The 25,328-nt window shown below is 27.1% G+C and overlaps 1 protein-coding gene across 3 annotated transcripts in view; it reads right to left on the minus strand.

The window, feature by feature from the left end:
• The window catches only part of LOC135922337 (bromodomain-containing protein 4A-like), a 59,102-nt gene extending 52,527 nt beyond the window's left edge, over positions 1-6,575 (minus strand). For 2 of the 3 annotated variants that reach the window (XM_065456722.1, XM_065456721.1), the window contains exons 1-5: positions 6,429-6,573; positions 6,275-6,320; positions 6,054-6,230; positions 5,727-6,006; positions 5,211-5,680 (exon numbers count right to left, since the gene is read on the minus strand). In XM_065456722.1, coding sequence (XP_065312794.1) covers positions 5,211-5,680; positions 5,727-6,006; positions 6,054-6,230; positions 6,275-6,320; positions 6,429-6,490 — 1,035 coding nt within the window. In that variant the 5' untranslated portion in view covers positions 6,491-6,573. Of the gene's footprint in view, positions 1-5,210; positions 5,681-5,726; positions 6,007-6,053; positions 6,231-6,274; positions 6,321-6,428 lie in introns of all 3 variants that reach the window. The other variant, XM_065456723.1, reaches the window with a different exon arrangement.
• Positions 6,576-25,328: the final 18,753 nt, after the last annotated feature.

A 25,328-nucleotide genomic window follows, 5' to 3' on the forward strand; every position in this document is an offset into this window, starting at 1 on the left:
GTGCCGATCCACATATTTTTCACCGATCAGATCCAATCCGATATTGGTTCCAAACCGATCCGATATTTATAATGATTTTTCACCAACCCTCCCCCCCTTCTTTTGAAAAAAATGTAATTAAGAAATCAACATTTTTAAAAATCGAATTATGCATTTCATTTAATTTTTTTATTTCTATAATAATTTAAAAAAGTTTACGGATATTGGTAGTATTATATGAATTTTTCATTATTCCTCCCCGTAAAATTCGCAGATAACGCATTTTGAAAAATTATCTTTGTCTTTTGTAAAATATTTCTATAATTCAGGAACCATATTTTAAAAAAAACCTTATGTATAAATAATAAAATTGGCGCTATTATTTAAAAAGATTTAAAATAAATAAAACTTTGGGTGTTCCTTTCTATTTTTATAAAAAGAACGATTACCTATCTGATATCATATCTAATTTTGTATTCTGTAAAGTTACCATGGTTTTAATTTTTAATATACTATACTTTTTATTAGTAAAACATCTATAATTTAACTCTACCATAACTTATGTCATTTGAATATATTATAGTGAACAGTTATATTTTATTAATTGCAATTCTTATATAAGATATTTTTATTCTTAAATCACTTTTATATAACATTAATCTATATACATAATAAGTAATAAACAAATATATTATGAAATTTGAAATAAATAATTAAAATAATATTTAACATTAATATATCTAAGATTTCTTTTTAGAAATACCAAAATTACAAATTTATCAGTCAGCCTGCGGCGATGGTAACTGTCAATATCACCAGCTTCACTAATAAGAGATTATGAAGAGATTATCGACCACTTTTATAAACAGAATGCGCAAAAAAAATAACAATATGGCACAATGTTTATTAATTAATTATTATTATTAAAAAAATTACATAAAGATGGATTTCGATTTTATTTATAAAATATAACTTTTTTAAAAATTTTTTAACATTTTGTTTTTGCTAAATACGTCATTTTATATAGGATCGGACCGGAAAATTTTATAATTTTGGCCGATAATCGGTATTTTAAAATAAGTGAAATATCGGCCCGATCCGATAAAAATATCGATACATCCCTATAAAATATATAATAAATGTAAAATAAATATACATAACATAAAATAACAAAAAAAGTATCGGTCCGATCCGATATTTTTGGAAACCGTTTATCGCTGCCGATCCGATATTTAATATCGGCACAGCCCTAATTATCTCATTTAGATATGGGCAGTGTTTATGACACAATGTAGTGTTTTTAAACGTCTCGGTTTCGCCGATTTTAAAACGGCTATCAAGATTTTAGCCAAAATATTATTACTCAAGCCTCGAAATTTTGATAATAAATGTCCAAAGATTTCTGCCAACTACAATTTAGAAAATACAACCTAGATGATTTAAACTTATATCATTTTAAAAATCTGTGTCAGGTTATAATGTGCCCAAAATTTTAAAAATCCGGGGTTCATGAACCCTTATTCTGAAGCAACAGCACCACACTTAGTTAGGGATAATAATATATAGTGTTAGTTGTCATATAACTTTTTGCTATATAACGACCAATTTTACTAAAATGCATACCCACGATCATTTTTTTATATATTAACAGATTCATGCGTTTGCCTTTGATATTTTAGATATCATCCCTCGTAGCATAGAACCACCTAGTTGATTTCAGAAAGAAATCCGATCCTTGATGGATTTGAACCCAGAACTATAAGATTAATGGTGCATGCACCAATTGATTAGGCCACAGAGACTACTCTAAACCAACAAAATTTTTTGTATAAACAGATAAAATATTATAATAAAAGAGAAAAAAATCAATAACGTTCACAAATCATTCCATTTGCTAAGTGCTAGAGATGTCAGCAAGCTAGTTTGGACACAGGGCTGGGGTTATGTATATTTAAAAAATGGTTTAATAAAATTTAGTTATTAATTTTATTTTTTATTCACAATTTTTTATTAATATTCTAATTGATTTTAGAGGTGTAATGGACTGGATGGTAGGTTAATGCATCTGAGTTATCTCATGTTTATACTTTCAGTACTCTTTTTGGGACTGAAGCGAATCATCACCTGCAGTTAACTAAGAGTTAGAGATGACAGCAATTCAGCATGAATATAAGGGTGAGGTAATATATTTTAACAGGTTTATTATAATATTAATATATAGAAAACTAAGATTTGTAGATTATCATAAATTCATCACTTCAAATATTTGATTTTATTCCCCTAAAACCTATGCATAAGATAAATTAATAATTTTCTCTGAAAAAAATTGCTTTTTCAAGCAATTTAAAAATTTATAAAAATTTGAGAATTTTTGTCCAGGTGTATTTTTGCCTAATATCTTTTTTCTGGAGTACTTTTGTCCAGGGCATTTATGTCCAGGATTCGTGAGTTCTATATTAGTTGTAAAATTTTTGCATAAAATAAAGATAAAGTTTTGTGTATGATAGTGCATTCATTAAAGCCCTAAAGTTGGTTCTTAAAAATAAAATCAATATAGGCGAAGCTGAATAGGGCTAAAAATTGAATTTGCAAGGCTCTTGTCTAGTTTTTAAAATGCCCATAATAAATAACTAAAAATCTATGTCTTCACAGGTAACCCCTACTACCATCTTTACCATAGGGAATCAAGTTTCTCAGCCACCTCACCTCTCACTTCCATTTATATCAATAATTAACCCTCTTTGGTTCATCTCATATTTGAATTGAATGCACATATAAAAAAATATATAACTAATAATATATTTTTTTAGAGCTAATACTTGGTATCTCTAGATATAACGGTCGTATCTGAATCTGTATCTAGATTAGTGATCTGCATGGGGCCTAATTTTTCAAGCCCGGCCCATACCCGAAATTTTTTTTTTAATTTTATAACATTTTATTTTTGTTAAAGTTGCCTCTTTATATCGGATCAGATATGGAAATTTTATAATATTGAATGATAACCGATATTTTAAAATGGGTGAAATAGGCCCAATCCGATAAAAAATATCGGTACATCCCTAAAATATATAGATATCAGTTCAAGATTGTGAAGGATATTTTTCTCATATAAATGATTATAAAAACCTTGCTTATCCAGGATGCCCTGTAAAAATCCTTACTACCATGATGCCCTCTAATTATGAAAAACAATATCAATGATGCACAAAATTTTTAAGCAAATAAATTTATTTATAATTTTAAAGATATTCTGTTGAGGTTGACTTTTAATAAATATTAACAAATTTGAATAACTCTATTTTCTTCTAAATATCATCATTTTTCCTGTTGATTTTTATGAGATAAGAAATTAAAAATCCTATTGAATAAAGATAAAAGAAATATTTTATAAATATATTGTTAAAAATTTTTAAATTTCAAGATATGTGAACCCAGATACACAATGTAAAGTAATATTATTTTGGTTTTTTTTTGACATTATATATTGTTTTATTATTTGCTATCTATCTAAAATTAAAACTTTTATAGTCAACATGTATTGAATTCATAAGGATAGTTAAAATCCTAATCTTAGCAGCTCATCAGATGAGGAAATTTTTGCTTCAAGATACACAGATATTGATTCCATATGTACACTATAAAACATGGATTTCTGAAAACTTTCTGAAAGATATTTGAAAATTGTGAATGGTTTGATAGAAGGGAATGATGGATAATTAAAATTCCATATCCAGCAATAATTAATTTATAATAAAAATGTGGGAGGTGCAGATTTAAAGGACTCATTGATTGCCTCTGTATACACATTAGATCATGCAAATTATCAGTATATAAATTCTTGGTTATTGTATAGACCAGATTTATTTCTATAATTTTCACTAAAAGAAAATATGCCTTTATATTCATTTAAAATTTTAATAGGGTACTCTGTAATGCAATAAAATATGAATCCATGTAGTGATGCAAAATAGAACCATTTGAGCTAATTAAAATTGACTAACTTAGTATTTTATATAAAAAAATAATATGCAAGCCTGGATATTTCACTCATAGATGGTATGAAATCTAGAGGCTTAGTCAATATTTTTTGACCAATAAATTGAGTTTGCCTTTTTTAAAAATTGGCACAGAGTGTTTTCCAGAAAATGTGAGGGGCAACATGTCTTATTTAAAAGAAGGAAATAAGATATAATTTAATAGCACATTAGCCTAAATATAGTATAAAGGCATAGTGAAAAATTCTTAAATGTAAATTGGTTACTAAAATGATTGTAAAAAATGTTGTGTTTCATTTTGTTTTACATCTAAAAAGAATTGTTTAAAAAAATTTTAAGAAAATTAATATAAATTAATATTAGAGTGTTTATTTAATAACAAAATTTTATGCCTTTCTTTTGTAATTTAAAAAAAGAATACTTTTTACACATTGTGTAATTAAAAACATATACTTAAAAAACTTTGGGCAGTTTTAAGAATTTAGAAGGGCTAATAAAAGACAAAAATAATGTTTTCTTTAAATTATGTTATTTATTGATAAGTCATGCAATAGAGTATTAAATTGGATAGGGAACAAAAAATATTAAGACATTAAGGTTTTTATTTTAAATTCTTTAAACTTTAAATGAAACAAAATAATTAATTATGTGATAATTACTATTTTCTAATAGTTCTCTAACATGTGTGCTTTGTGCAAAGTTAATATTTAATAAATTCACTTTTAAACCCATGTAAACAATCCAAAATATAAATAAGGATATATATTAAGAAACATTTTAATCATAAAATCTTATTTTATAAATTAACAAAGATATAATTTCTAATTTAGAGTTGGTTAATTAAATACAATTATAATTTATTTTTCAAACTGTTATGGACAAAAACATCTTTTCTAAAAAAATGAATAAAACCAAAAAATATTATTTTCCTCTCAATATTGTAAATTAGAGTTTATCCTTAAAAAAGATTTTTTTAATAAAGCTAAAAACAGAAGCAATTAAATTAAAATAAACAGAAAATCAAAACAATTGTATTTTTTTTAGTCATGAATCTTAGCTATAAATAAAAAATGTCAAGTTGATATCATATTCAAATTATTTATATAACAAAAAAATTAATATTTAATTTAGTTAATTAAATGACAAAAAAAAAGATATAGAAAATTTAAAATTTTAAAAGCTTTTTTTTAATATAAGGGCATAGAAATAAAAATAATAAAATAATGAACATACCACTTGTTTGTGTGGCACTGAATATGTGAATTTATTTATATTAGAATTCCCAGTTATGTTAAGAATTTGTGCATCTAAATTTGAAAGATTATTATGTGGTTTTATCAATCCTCTAAAAGTAGATAATGTAGAATGTGGAAATGTTTTTACAAAAGAATTTGTAGAAATAGTGGAAATATTTCCCATATTATTGATGCTACCGATATGATTGCTTAAAGATGCCTGGGATATACTTGATGATGTTATTATTATAGAACAAGTAACTAAAGACACTTCTTCAAGTGATAATGAATGAGGCAATTCTATTTGATTATCTGGTGTGGGAAATTGATTTACAGGTGATAAATCTGTAGAAATTATCAGATTGTTAATGTGTGATAATGAATCATCATTGCTTTCATCATCGCCACTTAAGATATCAGAATTTTTTGTTGCATGATTTTTTTCAATCATTATTTGGTTGTTAAACCCTATAAGGGAAAATATATTTTTAATTTATAACTAATTTATATAAACCTTTTACTGACTTGCCTCTTTTACCTTTGCTTTTTCCTTTATTTGATACTGATATTTCAATTTCCTCTGAAGGGATTTGTGTCATTTTAGCTTGAAATGTTTTTTCTACAGCTTGTGCCATTAAAACAACATCTTCGCCAGGTTTATTATATACATAACAATTGGTAAATACAGTATTAAAATCATTAATGCATTCTTTTGATGAATAATAATAATGATTTTCTAATCTTTTTTTAATGGTGCCTAAATCCATTGGATGTTTTATAATTTTATGATAATCCTGTAAATTATTGAAATAACAAGGTATATATAAAAATAAATATATACAGGTAAATTTAGAGAAACTGCATCTACAGGTTTTTGAAAGGGCCAAGAAAAATGATGCTTCCATACTGCAGGCATTATCTGCTTGAGCAGATAGTTTAATTGATTAGTTGATCTCCCTTTATTTGGGTGCTCTAGTTTAATTGGAGGTTGAACAACTCCTGGTTTTAACATATATGGCTAAAAATATATTCAGATTCAAAACTTAAGAAAAATATATTTACATGCTTTTCACCAGAAACCTCTTCAATTTTTTGAGTATCTGCTTCTCTAAATATATATTTATCAATCATAAAGCGCTAAAATCATAATTAACAAAAAATTTTACACTTCATGCTCAATTTATAAAAAATCTACATATTAAACTAAATTATATACCCATTAACATTCTTTGATAATTGCTCATAGCCAGTTAACGATGCTAGATTAGAAATTTCCATAAATCTACTAAAAAAACGTTATTTGGCTAAAGGAGAGCAGCGGTTACAATTAAGAATTTTTGCCACCATCTTATTTTTTAAAAAAATAAAAATGGCGGAAAGATACACGATAATGTCTAAAAGATTATATTATCATTTTTTTCAATTCTTAGTCTATATCTTCCTTGTTAATCAATTTATGGGTAATAGATTTTACGTTATTTATTAACATTGATTACTTATTACAAATAGTAACTTTTTAAATTATTTTCTCGTCAAAGTACATTTTTAATAATAGATTTTAGAATATTTATATTTACATCCACTTGAAAAAAATTTGTTAATAAATATTTATATATTTTAATATTATGCTTGGCTTAAAATAAACTTTTTAAAAATATATAGATATATTAGAATATATATCTATAAAATATAAATAAGAGGAAAAAATTGAACAAAAAAATAGTACGATTTAAATCTACTTCAAATGGTAGAATGTTGGATTAAGGTGGTGGGATGTTCAATTAGTTATGCAAAATCGCTCCATTTGAGCCGATTTTTAAAAGGGACTAGCTTAGAACTTTATCCAGAAGAATATTACGCAAACCTGAGGATTTCACTAATAGGTGGTACAAAGTTTTGGTTTCTATAGTCGAAATATGGAGGCTTGCAGTATTTTTCTATCTAAAATATTGGGTTAGCCTTTTTTTTAGATCGTCTTAGATGGAACGATTACACTACTATGTTTAATGGATTTCTTATAATAATACTTTGGCTTTGTTTGTAAAATTCCGTATCTTGATCGGAATAAATAAGAAGTTATTCTGCTTGTGTTAGCGGATTGATATTGTTGTTTGTGTAGGAAGATACGCATGTGTAGTTCGATATTAGTCATCATCTGAGGGCCCAAAGTATTGCTCTCATACGATAAAAACTGTTTAGAGATAATTTTGTAGGCTTAAGATGGTTCGGGATGTGGGCGGATGTTAAACTTCGATTTATTACATAATTTACTGCTGTGTATAGCTCATATCTCTGATTTCTATATATAATTGAAGCCGTACTCACTTTTCGAATTAACGGGGGATTTACATTTAATATGCATGAGGTTGTACCATATTGTCTAGGCGTGATGGTCTGATAAGATATTACTAATGAGACTAAGAAAGGATTCTAGCCAAACCGCCAAGTCTGTCAGCTGTAAAGGGGATTGACTGATATATCAGTTTGATATTTCAATATTAAAGGTGTAAAAAAATTATGAGTGATGATTGTTGGTAAATGAGTGTTAAAACTATTTTAGCCTCCCTCCAATTTGTTAGTTGTTTGAACTAATAAATGATCGGTGGGGCATATGAAACTTGAGATAATTGTTAATATCGATAATAAAAAGCGATAAAGACAATTGATTGAGTGGTAAAAGTCTAAAAATTTTAAAATTTTCAAAAATATTTTGGATTTGTCGTGAATTTTTTAATGAATTTGTTTTTTTTTAATAAAGGAAGTTGAATGGAAAATATGCATAAATTTTGCATATAAAGGCATTTAGGTATTAGTAATAGATTTGATGTGCTGATAAATGGCACATTGGTGGTATTAGCAAGAACCCTGATATGGTTAAACTGTCAGTGGTGATAATTTTATAACCTTCCAAATTTGGTGCTTTGTAGTTTACAATGTTTAATCTTGGGTTCAAATGTTTAAAAGGTCTATGTATGTTAGCTGAGAGGCTATAGATAGTTTCATCGTCTAAATATAATAGATTAAGGTTAAGGTTGTAATTCTATTTGATTAGGATAATTAGATGATGGATTCAGAAGCTAAATAGAAGAGGTCCTAAAAAATCTCCTTGCTATATTTAAAGAGGCCGGTATGTCAAAGACGTCTGAATAAGAGGATTCAAGTAGCAGGTAAAAGTTTCATAGAATATTTTTAAAAAGAAATACGATATTATAAAGTTTATAGGGGTCGGTTTTTTGTTAATTAAATCTTTATATCCTAAAAATTATTAATTAATATATATAATTTAATTAAATTTTAATCAAATATTGAGTTTTACATTTTTGATAGATTAATACTTTGTTTTGAAAACCTTGATTACACGATTTCTGGTGAAACGAAATAAAATTTTTATCCTCAATCACAATATAGAATACCAAGATTCATTACTATATTAGAAGTTATTATTATAATGTATATTTATTTTTTTTTAGATCAATCTATAACATTGGTGGCTGGTTTGCCATTTAAACACTAATTGAAGTCCTATGAAGAATATTCAAAGTTATGGAATTATTTATACATTTGAATCATGGTCAGTACATAGATAGTTACACCTAAAGAAAGGTTTTGGTACTTTGGACATGTATAGAACTGTAATGATCTTGAATTTGTAAATCCCTTAGTTACACCTAAAGAAAGGTTTTGGTACCTGTGGAACCCTAATTATGGACATGTTTTTAGAACTGTAATGATATTGCATTTATAAATCCCTTTTAAGGAAGTAGCATTTATTAACTATAATGTAGATAAATACATCATTTTTTTTTACACATACACCTTTAAGCTGGAATGGTTACATTTGATTCTATTTTAAATTTGTTGTGTATATCAGATAGATCTAAAAGACCACACAATTTGGTTATTGATAATTTCATTCCACTCTTGATTATATATAGGTAAGTATAAAATAACCATACAATTAGATTTATTATAATATTCTACACTTCCTTTTGCAATTTTAAGTTTACTTACTCATATACCTTCTAAACTGAAATGGTTACATTTGATCTATTTTAATTTGTTGAGTATATCAGATCCAAAGTTAAGTGAAGGGTCACAATTAGATATATTGAATTCCTTTTCTTGTAAATATAAGAACCAAAAGATCACACAATTAGGTTATTGAACATTTCATTCCACTCTTGAAATGTATATATTTATATCCTTTTGCAATTTATAAGTTTACACAATTCGATATATAAAATATGGAGCAAAAGATCATCCATTTTTATATTAAATATTTTTATTCCACTTAATTCCCTTTGAAGCTGAAATGGATACATTAAATTGAACATAGACTATGATTACTGTAGGGTTGAATCATTAATAAAAAAAAAAACACTATATCTACTGTTAGGCAATTTTTTTTATTTTAATCATATTTATTTACAAATTCTCTGAACATTAAATCTCAATAGTGATAGTAATCATCAAAACTTACGCTAAAGAATTTAAATTTAAAATCAGCCAACACCAACCTTTAAAGTAATTAAATTATACTGTAGTTCTCGGGTATAGGCTCTTTTTTTGCCCCACTCCTTTTTACTAAGCCTATAGAGGTTTAAGCAACTTTTTTTGAAATGTTGCGCCCACAAGTAAGTGCGGCTTGCCCACAAATGTGTGAAGGGTTCCTCATTTTTCTTCCCCTATTAACTATCCAGTTTGATGGATTTTGAGGAAAACCTAGCATAGCTCTGTTGTACCCACAACCAGAGGGCGAAAACGCTGTATCACGTATATTTCTTTCACCTTTTAATTGTTTGCGTTTCAACAGCCCGAAAATTGTACAACAAACTTGCAACTTGTGTTGTTAAAAAGCCGAATTTATACGGCTCCGACCTCGAGGAACATTTGATAAGAATTTTAAATTTTCTTTGTAATTGAGGAAATTTTTTAAGAATTTTATTATAAATAAACAATCTATTATAGTTTTTTGTAAAATTATCTATTTTTATGTATATTAAAAGAATTGGTTTTTTCTAAATTACTTTTAAAATATTTATTTGCTAACATGTTTAAATAAAACTTCAATGATGATGTACTCTAGATAAGTGACAATTGTCATAATCGTTATTCTTGAAGTTTATTGAATTTTTTGGACTCAAATGGGTATAAATATAGGTTGTAAACATGTTAAATTAAAATTTCAGTGAAGATTTACTATAGATAAGTGACAATTGTCATAATCGTTATTTTTGAAGTTTATTTAATTTTTTTGAAGAAAATAGGTATAAATATAGGTTGTAAACATTTTAAATTAAAATTTAATGAAGATGTAGCATATAAAAGTGACAATTGTCAATTTTGTTTTTGTGAAATTTTTTGACGAATGTGTTAAAATATAGATTGTAAACATATTAAATTAAAATTTCATGAAAATGTACCATGGAAGTAACAATAATCATTATTTTTAATTTAACATGTTACAACTTATATTTGTACCCATTTGCATCAAAAAAATTATATAAACTTTAAAAATAACGATTATGACAATTATCACTTATCTAGGGTGCATCTTCACTGAAGTTTTATTTAAACATTTCAGCAATACTTATTTTAGCCCATTTACATCAAAAAAAATTTAAAAAACAACCATTAGCGTCAAAAAAAATTTAATATGTTTAAAAATATTGTTTATGATAATTGCCAATTTTTTAGGGAACATCTGCATTGAATTAATAATTTAACATTTTTACAATATAAATTTTATTTTACTTTTTCTGTCAAAAAGTTTCAAAAATGTTAAAAAATAACGAATATGACAATCGTGGCATTAAAATATTTTCGTTAAAAAGATCATATAAAATAACATAAAAAAGATATAAATATTTTTTTTTAAATTATTTAGAAAAAACCACATCTTTTAATATACTAAAAAAAATAGATTATTTTACAAAGTTGCTAAAAAAATCTATAAAAGATTTAGCTAAAAGATTGTTTATTTATAATAAAATTCTCACAAGAATTTCTCAAAAATGATTTATTTACAAAGAAGATTTAAAATTCTTATCAAATCAAAATATTTTCAACAAGTATATATATATATATTATAAGGTAAAATCTTTGTTGATATTGAAGATAGAAATATCAATTTAAACGATTGAAAGATGGTGATTAGACCAAAAATAACATTAAAAAATTACGGAACGGGCCGGCCCTGAGTATATAAATCACGGACTATGTCTAAATATTTTTAAAAAAATTCTTGCCAGGCCTAATTTTGATCCTGGATGAAATTTTTCTATTTTGAAAATTCGGGCCATGCAAATTACATCTGCAGCTATCTGATATTAATATTTTTAAAAAAAACCACATTCAAAAATTCATAAACAATACTTAATATTAATAAAACCACCTTTAAAAATGTTTAATAAAAAAAATTAATTAATATTTACATCAAATTCTATGAAAAAATAAAGAAATAAAATGTTGAGTTAATGAAAGATAATTTATCTAAATATCTTTAGCTTAAAAAAAAGATTTATATTTTAATTATATACCTATAAAATAAAATAACATGTACAAATAATATTTAAAAACAAAAAAATAAAATATTATTAAAAAATATATATGAGGGGTATAATTTATTTACACTAAATTTGTTTTTTTTTTCATTTATAGCAATGGGTATATAAGAATAAATAATATTAAATAATAATTTATAAAATTACATTAAACAAATTCAATATAACTAGTAGAAAGTCGGTTAAAAATGACGGGGAATGAGATTTTTATTCATTTTTTACGATAGATGTCATGCCAGGTTCAAGCTCCTCACAATATTAGGAAGCATCCAAGATCTTATATTTTAAAAAAGTTTATCAAGCCCAGCTCAACCCTTAATAATTTGTAAAAGATATTCCCACGTCAGGTGCAAGCTAATATTAATTTTGAGGTTATAAGCCTAGTCCTACTCATTATAATTTTGAAAATTTTTTCCCGCCTCGGGGATAGTTAAATTTTTAATATCATCACATGAACAGGAAATATCTGATTTACCAATTAGTCTAATATGGAAAAACATGTAAATTCCGTTTTAAGGGAAACTGGGAAGGCCTGGGCAACCACTTATTAGAGAATGATGACAAATAAAATAAAAATAACCGACTCTTATACTTTTTTGTAATATGATCAATTAAAATTATATCTAGAAAATATATAGGGTTATTGTTGTTTTTCAGATAAATTTAATGTATGTCTTGTATTTCTGAAATTATTTGTCAAAGAATTTGATAAGGGATATATATTTTTTTATGTTAAGTAAAAAAAAATGCTGTCTTTAAATTACAAAAATGCCATTAAACACTAATGAAACTTATATGCAAATTATTTATATATTTTTTAAGATATTTTTTTTATTGACATATAAATTTAGGATAATTTTTTTAAAAAATAATGAGGATTATTTATTATGTATTTGATAAAATTAAGAGCAAATCATTGTTGACATTTTAATTTTAAAAGGCGACAAAATAAATCTGGGCGGTCGTCTGGAGAGGAAATAATTAATGTATTATTTTATATCATTTAGGGTTGTATGTAGATGAAAGTGATGATGGATTAACAAAGCAGTGTACAAAACACATTACGTCCTGATAAAGATGATATGCCTATGCCTTGGGATACTGGTAAAAGAAGAACGCAAAACGATATTTCTGTCAATGTCAGCATTGGTATCCCTCTCTAAAATAGAATCATGAACGACAATGTTAACTCAACCATAAAACGGTCGTAAGTATTGTTATAAAGGCCACGATAGAACTACTGCATATATTTCCATTAATAAAGTTGATGAAATTGGCCGTTCTGTACATTCAAGTTTGAACACGCAAAACGATATTTCTGTCAATGTCAGCATTGGTATCCCCTTCTAAAATATAACTCAACCATTAAACGGTCGTAAATATTGTTTTAAAGGCCACGACAGAACTACTGCATATTTTTCCATTAATAAAGTTGATGAAATTGGCCGTACTGTGCATTCAAGTTTGAACATTCCTCTAAATATTCATGAAAGTTTCTCAGAGAATCGAATTAAGTAATATTTATATTAACTCCTAGTGAAGTGAATGATAGTACAGAATTAAATGTTTATATTTGTTAAAAAGTAGGCGGAGGCATAGGAATTGTGGTAGTGGTGATAGTATAATTTGGAGAACTGGATGAAAATAAAATAAACATAGATATAAAACATAAGATAAAAAAAAACAAAATAAGCCTCCAGATGAGTTCATTTCAAGCGTAGTTCTTTATTATTTTGTCTACCAGTAACTCTAGAACGGGTAAGTCGTTTGTTTAGTCGTCATTATTTTCTTTGCTTATCTTTAATAATAGATTCATCATGTTTTGTAGCAATGTGAGGGATTAGGGTTAGCCTAGACAAATAAAGAAATCACGCAAAAATATAAATAAACTATTGTTGAAATTAAACAAACATTAAAATAATGTAAAACCAGTAGATGGGTCAATTATGTATATTTCTAGTAGTTGGAAGGCTATCATCAAAAAAAATTTTTTGGGGACTTATCAAGCCTATTATGATATTCTAAAAGTTAAAATATAGCATGATGAATGTAATGTTATTAAGATTAAGGTTAATTAATTGTAAGGTAATTAAAAAATAAGATTAAAAAAGGGGGGAAAAAGAAGGTATAAATTATTATATTATAAAAATAATAAAAATAATAAAAATTAAATTATAGGAATTGATAAGGTTTGCCTATCATCAAAAAAAATTTTTGGGGGGACTTATCAAGCCTATTATGATATTCTAAAAGTTAAAAAATAACATGATGAATGTAATGTTATTAAGATTAAGGTTAATTAATTGTAAGGTAATTAAAAAATAAAATTAAAAAAGGGGGTAAAAAAACGTATAAATTATTATATTATAAAAATTAAATTAAAGGAATTGATAAGGTTTGAGAAATAGTGGTTAATAGATAATAGAGATAGAAAGAAAAGAATGAGATAATAAAATTTAGTGATAAATAAATTCATTAAGGGAGGGGAAAAAAATAAAGAAAGAGTTATTTATAAGGATTGGAGATATAAATAGGCTAGGATAAGAATACTAAAATATTTGAATATACTTGGTTATCTTCTTAATTATTGGTTATGAAAGAAAAATGTGAGTATAAAAAATTGTAATGTAAGTATTGACAAAAATTGTGAGTATGTTCAAAATAAATATACAAGTTGAGTATCTTGTAGAGATTTCATTAATGTGTAATTGATAATATGAGATGAAAATTGATAAGGTAATCTAAAAAATAAAGAAAGGATTAAGTGAAATAAAAAGTTTCATTCATATTTACAAAGTTGAGGGAATATTGTTTGATTTTTCAAATCTCTCAATCCATGTTAGGTATGTGTACACCATCAATTCTCGAAATTCCATTCATCTGTTTGTATAAAATAAATAAATAAAATCATCAAATAAAAATAAATACGTACCGATGATATGACGTAGCGATGACATGACGTGACGTAGTGAGGACATCGGAAAATTATAATATAGATAATAATAAAAAATGAATTAATCCTTTTTTTTGTTTTTTTTAAAAATTATTATATTATTTTTTTAAAGATATTTAAAATAGCTGGTTCCGATGATTTAACATGCATAGCCTTTTTTTTATAAAATGAATATTTTTAAAGTAAGTGTTATACTCAAAATGATTAAGCAACTTGTGAATGAGTTTTGTCTAAATAACCAATTATTATCGGCAGGAATACAATGTTGCAATTTCATAATGCGGGTAGAAAAAAAACAAGAGTCTGACATACCGATGCAATATGTGTCGTAGATCTTTTTTAATTATGGGATCTTCCTTTTGGCTTGAGCCTAGTCAATTTTTGACTCAAAAACAAGATGAATTTAAGACTAAGCCGGCTTGGCTCAGACGTTTATAAATAAATTTCGGCTCAAAAGTCGGCTTGAGCTAAATGAGTAGACTCGAGCAAAACTAATCTCAAATAATAAAATTTGGCTTAAAAGACGGCTTGAGGTAACTCTTAGCCGGCTTGAGCCGACTAAACCTGCCAACTAAAAGGGGATCAATGAGGAGACTTGAACCTTAGTTAATTTTTGACTCAAAAACTGGCTGAGTTTAGGGTTTTGCCGTGGCCCAGCCGTTTAGCAACACTAACACTAATCTCAAATAAATAAATTTCGCCTCAATAATCGGCTTGAATGAGCCAACGGCTTGAGCTAACGGCTTGAGCCAACAGCTGAGCCAGTAGGCTCAATGAGCCGGCTTGAGCCTGAGCCAAATTTTTGGCTCAAAACCTTGCTGAGTTTTCGGCTAAGCCGGCTCGGCTCAGCCGTTTAACAACATTACTTGCAACTACAAATAATAAATATCTAAAAAAAAATTCGAGGACAAATATAATGATTTTTTTTATTTTTTCTTTTTATATTCATTATAAAAATAAATATATATTCATTAAATAAATCATTAAACGAAAAATAACAAATTTTATATAAATCCCATTTAAATAATATTCAAAAGAATGATTGCGCAAAAAACCCCCATGTTGCTACTATTTCTACCCTACTCATTGAATCCAACAGGGTCCCATCGAATTGTATTATTCTTAGCCTCTCCTTCTCTATCATCTCCCCCGGCCATATATTCTGATATATATCATATCCATTAAAGAAAATAGCTGCCGTATTAAACAACATGTGAATTATTTTTGCATTTAAATTAATCATCACTCTGGGACACGGATCATGTACTATTCCTTCTTGTAGCATATTTACACATCCCTCTTTATTTGTTTTTCTCTAAGCAAGTCCTTCCTTTGTCCCTCTTAACCGCCGCGGACCCGCATCGCAGATTTTTCGCCATCATATAGTCATAAATTCTCACAGTCCTTCGCCACATGCCCACTCCTTCGGCATCAAAAACATTCCATATTTTTCTTCCCTGTTTCCTTAACATTAACTGAACCCCTTCCATTTTCTCCCGCTCAATCGTCCTCACATTTAAAGCATTTGGACCCACTCCTCTCTGTGGATAACCGCTATTGTTGTAATTGCTAGTAGTACACTCCTCCTTATTATGCCCAAACCGACCACAACCCGCACATCTTAATCTCTCTTATTTAAGTGGACAATAAGAGGCTTTATGTCCAAACTTTCCACAACCAAAGCATTTTGCCTCAGGGGAATCTCTGAGCGTATGACCTGGCTTACCACAATTATAACAACTCATTACCCTCTCCCTCGAGACTCATAATTTTGTCTTATTTCCAATCTCCTCCCCCGAGAATTCTCTCTTGGCTCTCTATACTGTCTCAACACTTGATTATTATCGAAATTTTGCTTATCAGAATCATATATTTCTGTTTATATCACTATCCGTCCAACTCTTAATTAACTCCTGAACTGGTAACTAGGTTACTAAACCCATATCTTCCTCCCCATTATGTCTTCCAATGGTCAAAGTCTGTCCTTTTATTTTAACGCTGCGACTCATGCTCATTCTCATCTATATTAATAGTATAACCAGCGCTCCGAAAATATCATATCTCCCAATATAAAACAAATTTTAAGGTTTTCATTTCAGCGTTATAAAAAATTTATGATTAATTTCAAAATAAAAATCTTAGTCATTTGTAATGTCAACAAATAAAATATCATTAGTAGCGTAAACAAGCCAATGATGCACATATAAATCCACACTTAGGTGAATATATAACAAAATCTGTGAAATTTCTTGTAACAGGTTTATATTTAACAAAATTTGTGCAGCACTTCCCTATAATAGGTTAAAATAACACAAATTTGGACAAATTTCTTGTAACAATTTTATATTTAAAAAAATTTGGGCACCACCTTCCTGTAACAGGTTAAAATAACACAAATTTGGACAGATTTCTTGTAACAAGTTTATATTTGATAAAATTTGGGCAGCACTTCCGTGTAACAGGTTAATATGACAAAATTTTGGGTAAATTTCGTACAATAGGTTTATGTATGCCAAAAATTTGGGCACCAATTCCTTGTATTTTTTTTAAAATTAACACCCGACCAAAGGGTGACTTAATTTTCAATTTAATGCTTTCTAAACTTAAACGCCCAACAAATGGGTAGGGGTAACTATATTCTCAAGCAAATGCTTTCTTAACTTAAACGGCCAACAAATGGGTAACTAACTATATACTCAAACAAATGTTTTTTTAAACGCCCAACAAATGGGTAACTATATTCTCAAACAAATGCTTTCTAAACTTAAACGCCCATTAATGGGTAAACTATAATTCTCAAACAAATGCTTTTTAAACTTAAACGCCCATCAAATGGGTAAACTATATTAAACAAATGCTTACTAAACTTAAACGCCCAACAAATGGGTAAACCAAATTCTCAAACAAATGCTTTCTAAACTTAAAAGTTCGACTGTCCTTGGCCACCACACTATAAAATTTAGCAAGGGATCGGTTTTTTGTTAATTAAATCTTTATATCCAAAAAATTTTTAATTAATATATATTAGTAGATAGCCTTTCAAAAATGATGAGGAATGAGAATTTTCTTCTTTCTTCGATAGATGCTTATTATAAAACAATATCCAATTTTTATTTTTTTTACCCCCCCTTCAGGCCAAATCCAATCCTTTAAGACTAAGTGTGATATTTTGTGAGTCAAAATATATTTAAATTAGCTTTTACTTGAGACCCTTATCAAACTTTTTTATTAAAATATTACTTATTACCTATGGCTAATATTTAATATTAAAAAATTCCAAGCCAGGTCCAAGTCCACAATATTTTTGAAAAAATTTCTTCAAGCCCGGTCCAAGAACATAAATTTTGGTACTTTAGAACTAAAATAAAATTTTTAAAAAATATTAATGAATTTAAAAATGCAATCAAAATCAAAGATCTTCATGGCCCTTGGATTTTCTGTCAGACCCGACCCAGTTCTGCAAATTTTTATATATATTAAAAATTATCAAGCTTCCAAGACCTTAATAATTTTGAAAATACCACAAAATAGTTTTGAAAATTTTTTATCAACCCTGGTCCAACCCATAATAATTTTAAAAACTTTTTCCCAAACCAAACCCATAATAATTTGTATTTTCCCAAGCCAGGTCCAAGCCCATATTAATTTTGAGGAATATTTTCCAAGCCCAGCCCAACTTCATAATAATTATGAAAATTTTTTCCCAAACCAGGAGATAGTTAAATTTCTTATTAATTTATCATCAAATGAAGGGAAAATCTTTGATTCACCAGACATTCTACAGGTTAGCTCCTAATATAAATACAAAAAACGTTAATACGTAATAGGAAAATCTGGAAAACCCTGAGCACACCTCTTAATAGAGAATCCTGACAAAATCAGGTCTTTCCTAATATTTTTATAAGAAATAACAAATCTTACCTCGTTAAATAAACATATATGCATTTTTAGTGTGTATATATATATTATATTTTACTAACTTATTGTTGGTAGAATTTTGGACTTCGTGATTTTTGGAATATTTTGCTCATTAAAAGCTATCTCTTTCTTTGTTTGGCAATGTTAGATTAACCAAAATTTGTTCAGCTATTAAGAGGTTATATAGGGCCTGTTTTCTAAAATAAAAACAAAATATAAATATAAAAAATAATAATGCACTGAACCTGCATAGGAGTCAATATTAGGATCAACTCTCTAGGAGGGATTAGATATTGGTAAAGCTAAAACAGATGTAATCTAAAATGTAACTTTAACGTTTTAAAAAAAAATTATTTAAGTTTAAATAAATAAATAAATACGTACAGATGACACGACGTCACGATGACGTAGCGAGGACATCGGAAAATTATAATATAGATAATTAAATGTTAAATTTTAATCAAATATTGGTTTTTACCTTTTTGATAGATTTGAAAAAAAAAAATTAATTCCTTTCTATTTTTCTTTCACCTTTTAGTTTGCTTTTCAACAGCCCGAAAATTGTACAACAAACTTGTTGCAACTACAAATAATAAATTTCTAAAAAAAATTCGAGGACAAATATAATTTATTTCTTTATTTTTTTTTCTTTTTATATTCATTATAAAAATAAATATTAAATAAATCATTAATCTAAAAATAACAAATTTTATATAAATCCCTTTTAAATAATTTGCAATTTATCATAAAAAATGACTCTACACTTTACATAAAAAACGATACACATAATAGATATAAACTATTAAAGGCGTTTTTAAATGATTTTTCTAGCCAAAATTTCGCAGCAGCTCATGTACCCAAAACCTAATTGGTCAGAGTTTAAGATTTTTACGGCATCATATTTGATACGTTCAATTATGATTTTGGCGATTAATCTTGGAAATGGAGACTACTGCAATAGGGCTGTACCACCAACTGGCTTGATCTCAACGATGAGGGATGTCCTTATTAAATATGATTTGATAAAAAGTTGTGAACCTTGATGAGAGAACTGTGTGAAGGATTTTTTGAATTTATTAAGAATTGAATAGAAGGGTCATTAAGCTGAATATCTCATGTTGTTAAATATAGAAAGTGTTGTCAAATAAAAGTGTTGATTAAGCCTGAAGAGTTAGAGTGAAAAATATAAAGTGTTGAATTAAGCTGAAATAGCTAATATAAAAAATGTTAGAAAATATATAAAACGTTAATTAAAAAAAAATATATACAAAGTGTTGGATTAAATTTTCTTCTGTAAAAAGAATTCAATAAATTTGTTTTTAATAACTTTCTTTTATTTCATTTTTAAATCAATTTTTCTTTTATAAATATTTTTACTTATTTTCTATTATGTTTTTATTTGGATTTTACTTTTTTTTATTTAATGTTTATATTTTATTTTTATATTTGGCATATTTTATTTTGCTATTTAGAATTATATTTTATTTTGGATTATTTTAAAAATTATACATTTTTTTACATTTATCAAATTTCCTTTATTGTAATAAATATGTACAGTCATTTGTAATTTCAAGTTGCTTCTAATAGAATGTTAAGCAGTCCTCCTAGATTCTTAGTTATATCTGTAAACAGTTTATTGCGATCCAGCTTGATTTATTTATAAATATTGTTTACTTGCATTAAAGATAATATGCGATTTAAAAATTTGAGGTTGTGAAGGATAAGCATGTTATTCATATTATTTTTATAAGCTTGACATTTTGCCTAGGGGAGGCCTGGAAATCTGGAAATCATAACTGGCGATAACCCGAAAGAATATACTAATAGAGGTAATTAACAATTGACTATTGATCGTAATTCATCATTGAAAAATAACGTATTATGTCAATGTGTCGTCCTTACGTGAGATATGCTAAGTAATCAAAAGTCAAGACAAATACATGTCTCAATTGAACTGATACACTCTTTGTTTCAAACATGAAAAAAAAAGTTATTTTTTGCAAACTGCATAATATACTGACTAAAATATATGACGTCAACATCATTTCTATTTAAGCAAAAGATAATAAAACAGAATGGTTTAGTAAAGATAACTTGAGTTTGATTAAAATATATAGAAAAAAATCATTAGAAAGCCAAAAGGTTTTTAAAGGAATTCCCTAACCTATAAATAACTCGTATATCACAGCTTTGAATTGATTTATTGAAAAATTGATGCTACCGGATCAGCCGATAAACTATATGATGATTATAGACTACGCGCAGCTTGTACTATGGAAAATTTTGATTCTTTTGAAACATTCTTATTGAGCAAAGAAGACCGACCTAGCAAACAATAAATCACTTACCTCGAGAAACTGGTATTTCATAAACTTCTGTGCATCGGATTATCTACAAAGAGATACAACCTAAATGTTTAAAAAGGTAACAAACCCTTAACCGATGCGAATAAGATTCCCCACCTGGTACATATTAAACTAGCGTCTACATACAGTATGTTAACTGGAAGAAAACCTCCCTTAAAAACCTATGCCTATTCCCGCCTTCGGCGCCAATATTTTTACATTATGAATTAAAATCATTGGCGTACGCAGCGGGGGGAGCAGGGGGACAACCCCCCCCCCCCCAAAGCCAAAATGCAGATGCCGGACATATTTTTCAAAAATATTATTTTTTATATTTTATTATATTTATTCATATCTATTTCTTTTTAAATTTTTATATTATTACCTTTTTCATTTACTAATTTACTTTATCAATTAATTTCATTTTCAAGTTTTCCTTGTGGCGTAATATTTATCTATTATTTTTAAATTTCCCGGTATTATAATTTTCAAATTTCTAGTCATGGATATTAGACTTTTTTTAAAAACGCTGAAGGTGCAAATCATGCCAAAAAGCAAAAAAGTATAGTATAATAATTTAATAATATTTTAATTTAAAAATCTTTTTAGCAATTAAACCCCCCCCCCCCATAATAGCTTATAATGAAAGAATTGTTGAAAAAATAATAGATAGTCAGCATATAGAGCCATCTAAAGGTCAGTTATTCTAAAAATACATTTGGGCAGTTTTATAATAACTTAGCTGATATTATTTAATAAATAATTTTACATTTTTATGTACTTTTGGAGGTTTTTTTAAACACCTACTTTGAAAATGAAATGTTAATTTAATTATGTAATTGAATTTTTTAAGATTCATCATAAGTGAATCTTAAAAAATTAAAAGTAATAATTAATCTTATTATATAATTATTTTCAAAAATATAGCTAAATATAAATATGATACGTGGGCAAGGGTATGATGGAGCACGTGCAATGGTGGACAATTAAATGGGCTTCAGACATTTATTTAAAAAAATGCCCAACAGCTATATATGTCCACTGTGCTGCCCATTCACTCAACTTAGCAATATCGGATTCATGTTCTTTACCATTGATATCAAATTGCTTAGGTTTTTAATTATTAAATTAAATTTTTTATATTTATATCAGGTAAAATATCTAGCATCTATGAGATGTTTAGATACCCCAAGCGTCAAAATATTTTGAACAGAATTATATCTGAAACTCCTTGCCCAACAAGGAGAAAAAAATTGCAAAAAGCTTGTCCAGCAAGATGGAGTCTTCGACATCAAGCAGTAACAGCTTTTATCGAGTTAGAAGAGCCGATTATTAATGCTCTTATAGAAATATCACAATGTCTGAAAAAGATATTTCTTCAGAAGCAAGCAAGTTACTGGATTCAATACTTATACCAAATTTTTTTTTCGCATTAGAATGTATTAATAAATTATTTAATTATACTATGTAATACTTTTCAAAAACCTGATATTGATTTGATTGAGATGATGAGAATAGCAGAGACAATTTTATTAGAACTCAAAGAAATTAGAGCTAATGCTGATGAGGAATTTCATATTTTATATGTTAATGTTGAATCAAAAGCAGAGCTATACGAGTTCAATATTTGTCTCCCTCGACTTGCAGTAAGGCAAACTTATCGCCAAATATAAATATAGGGTCAATAGAAGAATATTATAAAATAAATGTCTTTATACCTCTTTTGGATACATTTATAACCCAAGTAAATGAAAGGTTTTTAAATCATCAAGAAGCACTTATCAATCTGCAGATATTACTTCCGCAAAAGCCCTCTGAACCTTTTTCAGATGGTGATAGAAAAAAAATAAAATATTTGAAAGATTTTTATCATGAAGACATTAATGTATCTCATGATGCTTTATTAGCTGAATGCCAACTATGGTATAAAAGATTAACTATGGTTGATATAGTCCCAAAAAATGCTATGGATGCTTTGCATCATTTCAAACAGCTTTTAGATTATTTTCCCAATATATTGAAATTATTATATATATTAGCAACTCTTCCCATTAGTACTGCAACTAATGAGAGAACAATATCTTCTTAAAGAAGATTAAAAACGTACCTAAGAAGTACAACTTCTGAAAGTAGGTTGAATGGTCTGGCCCTTTTGAATATTCGTAGGCATTTGACGCCAAACACGGATGAGATAATTGAAAAATTAGCTCACTCCCAACGAAGATTGGATTTTACATTATAAAAATATAATGTTTCTATAATATTTTTTGTGCTATCATTTTTTAATGTCTTATATATTTTTCTTTTACATAAAAAATATAATTATTCATATTTCCAATATTTCGATTTTTTATACTTTATATATAAATTTTAAAGGCTCAAAAAAATTTAAATTTCTATTATGGATTATTTATTTTATAGTCATTATATCCTGCTTATATCCACTTAATATTTTATAATTCAGATTTATTTAAAGTATTTATATGCCGCCGGTTATATCCGTTTAATATTTTTTAAATCAAATTTATTTTTATATACCGGTTTATATATTTAATTTTTTATAATTCATATTAATTTAAATTTGTATATTAGAAATAGTTATTAGTCCTAATAAATTTATGCTTGATATTTTTAAATAACAATAACTTTATTTAAAAAAATTTTAATTATCCCCCCCCCCCCTCCCCACACCAAATTCCTGCGTACGCTACTGATTAAAATTATAATGGTACTCCTTTTATATATTATTTTTATTACTGTAATAATACGACTGACTACTAATTTATAATAAAACGTCTACTACTTTTAATTTCAATTTATTTTAAAATAATCACATCAAATTTTTATTAATCGATTTTTCGAATGTTCCATTCTATTTTTATATATAATATCTATAAATAATATTTTATTAATTTATTACATTTCCTTCAAACATTTTAAAGTTAGATTTCTCCAATAAACTTCTTTGTTGGTTTACGGTTTCTTGATGAACAACGTGATGCGGTAATAGATTTTATCATTTCCTTCAAACATTTTAAAGTTCGATTTCATTACATTTTCCCCAGGATGTCCCCGGTGACTCATTCCTAACACTGCATTTCTTAATTTATTAGGAATATCCAATCTCCCATTCCTATCTATAATATCACGATCGTCAGAAAGCTCTTCCCGTCCATTATAAAAATTAACTATTTCTTTATCTTTATAACGATCAAAGTTTCGCCAACTTTGCTGAATATGCATTGCTACCTTTTTTATTATTATATCTTGCTTTGACTCTTTTCGTAGAATATTTTCTGACAATTGCATATCAACCAAATTAATACTTCGAATACCCAAAGCATGTTTAGAATCTTGATTCTCTTCCGTGTCTAATATCGGAAGCCTCGATAATGCGTCGGCAATTATATTTTTATTACCAGGTCTATATTCTATTGTAAAATCATCAGAAGCCATCTTCCAGGCCTAACGTATCAAACGATTATTAGAAATTTTAGGTAAATCGCGTTTCTCCCCAAATAATCGCTCTAATGGTTTATGATCAGTTCGAAGTAAAACTTTTCTACCATAAATAAATGAATGAAATTTTTCAATACCAAATAAAATTCTCGAGCTTCTTTATCAATCGGAGCGTAGTGTTTCTCTGATTTTATTAAAGTACGTGACGCGAACGAAACAGGTTTTGTTCTTCCGTCTACTAATTGATGTAACAACACAGCCCCTAATCCTGAATCAGATGCGTCGCATTCCAAAATTATAGGCAACTGCGCGTTATAAGGAATTAACGTTTCCTTGGATGACATTAATTTCTTAACCTCATCGTGGAATTTTGTTCATCTTTCGACCACCGCCAAGGTACTTTCACGCTCGTTAATCTATGTAATAGCGTCGCTTTACAATGTAGATTAAGAATAAAACGTTCATGAAAATTCACTAGTCCTAGAAAAGATCTAAGTTGTTGTATATTTTTAGGTTTTGGTGCATTTCGGATAGCCTTCACCTTTTCTTAAAAATTAATTTTATTAAATTAATTCAAAAATTAATATTAATTAAAATAATATTTGGTTATAATTTTATTGTATATATTAAGTAAGTATAAATATATTGTAATTACTTGATAAAGAAGTAAATGAGAAACATAAATTTTTTAAGGCATTTTTAATTTGAGAAAGCTTTTAAGAAGGGAAAGGCTAACATCTTAAACGAAATTTTGAATATAATTATATCATTAAACTAAGAATTTAACCGCTTAGATGTATTTTTTTACGTTTCCGGTTCACAAAATAAATTTTTTGTCGCGAAAGACATTTATAGGGGAAAGGCTAACATTTTAAAAG

Source organism: Gordionus sp. m RMFG-2023, chromosome 1 (assembly GCF_954871325.1).
Source record: "Gordionus sp. m RMFG-2023 chromosome 1, tfGorSpeb1-WG-v2, whole genome shotgun sequence".
Classification (NCBI taxonomy): Eukaryota; Metazoa; Nematomorpha; class Gordioida; order Chordodea; family Parachordodidae; genus Gordionus; species Gordionus sp. m RMFG-2023.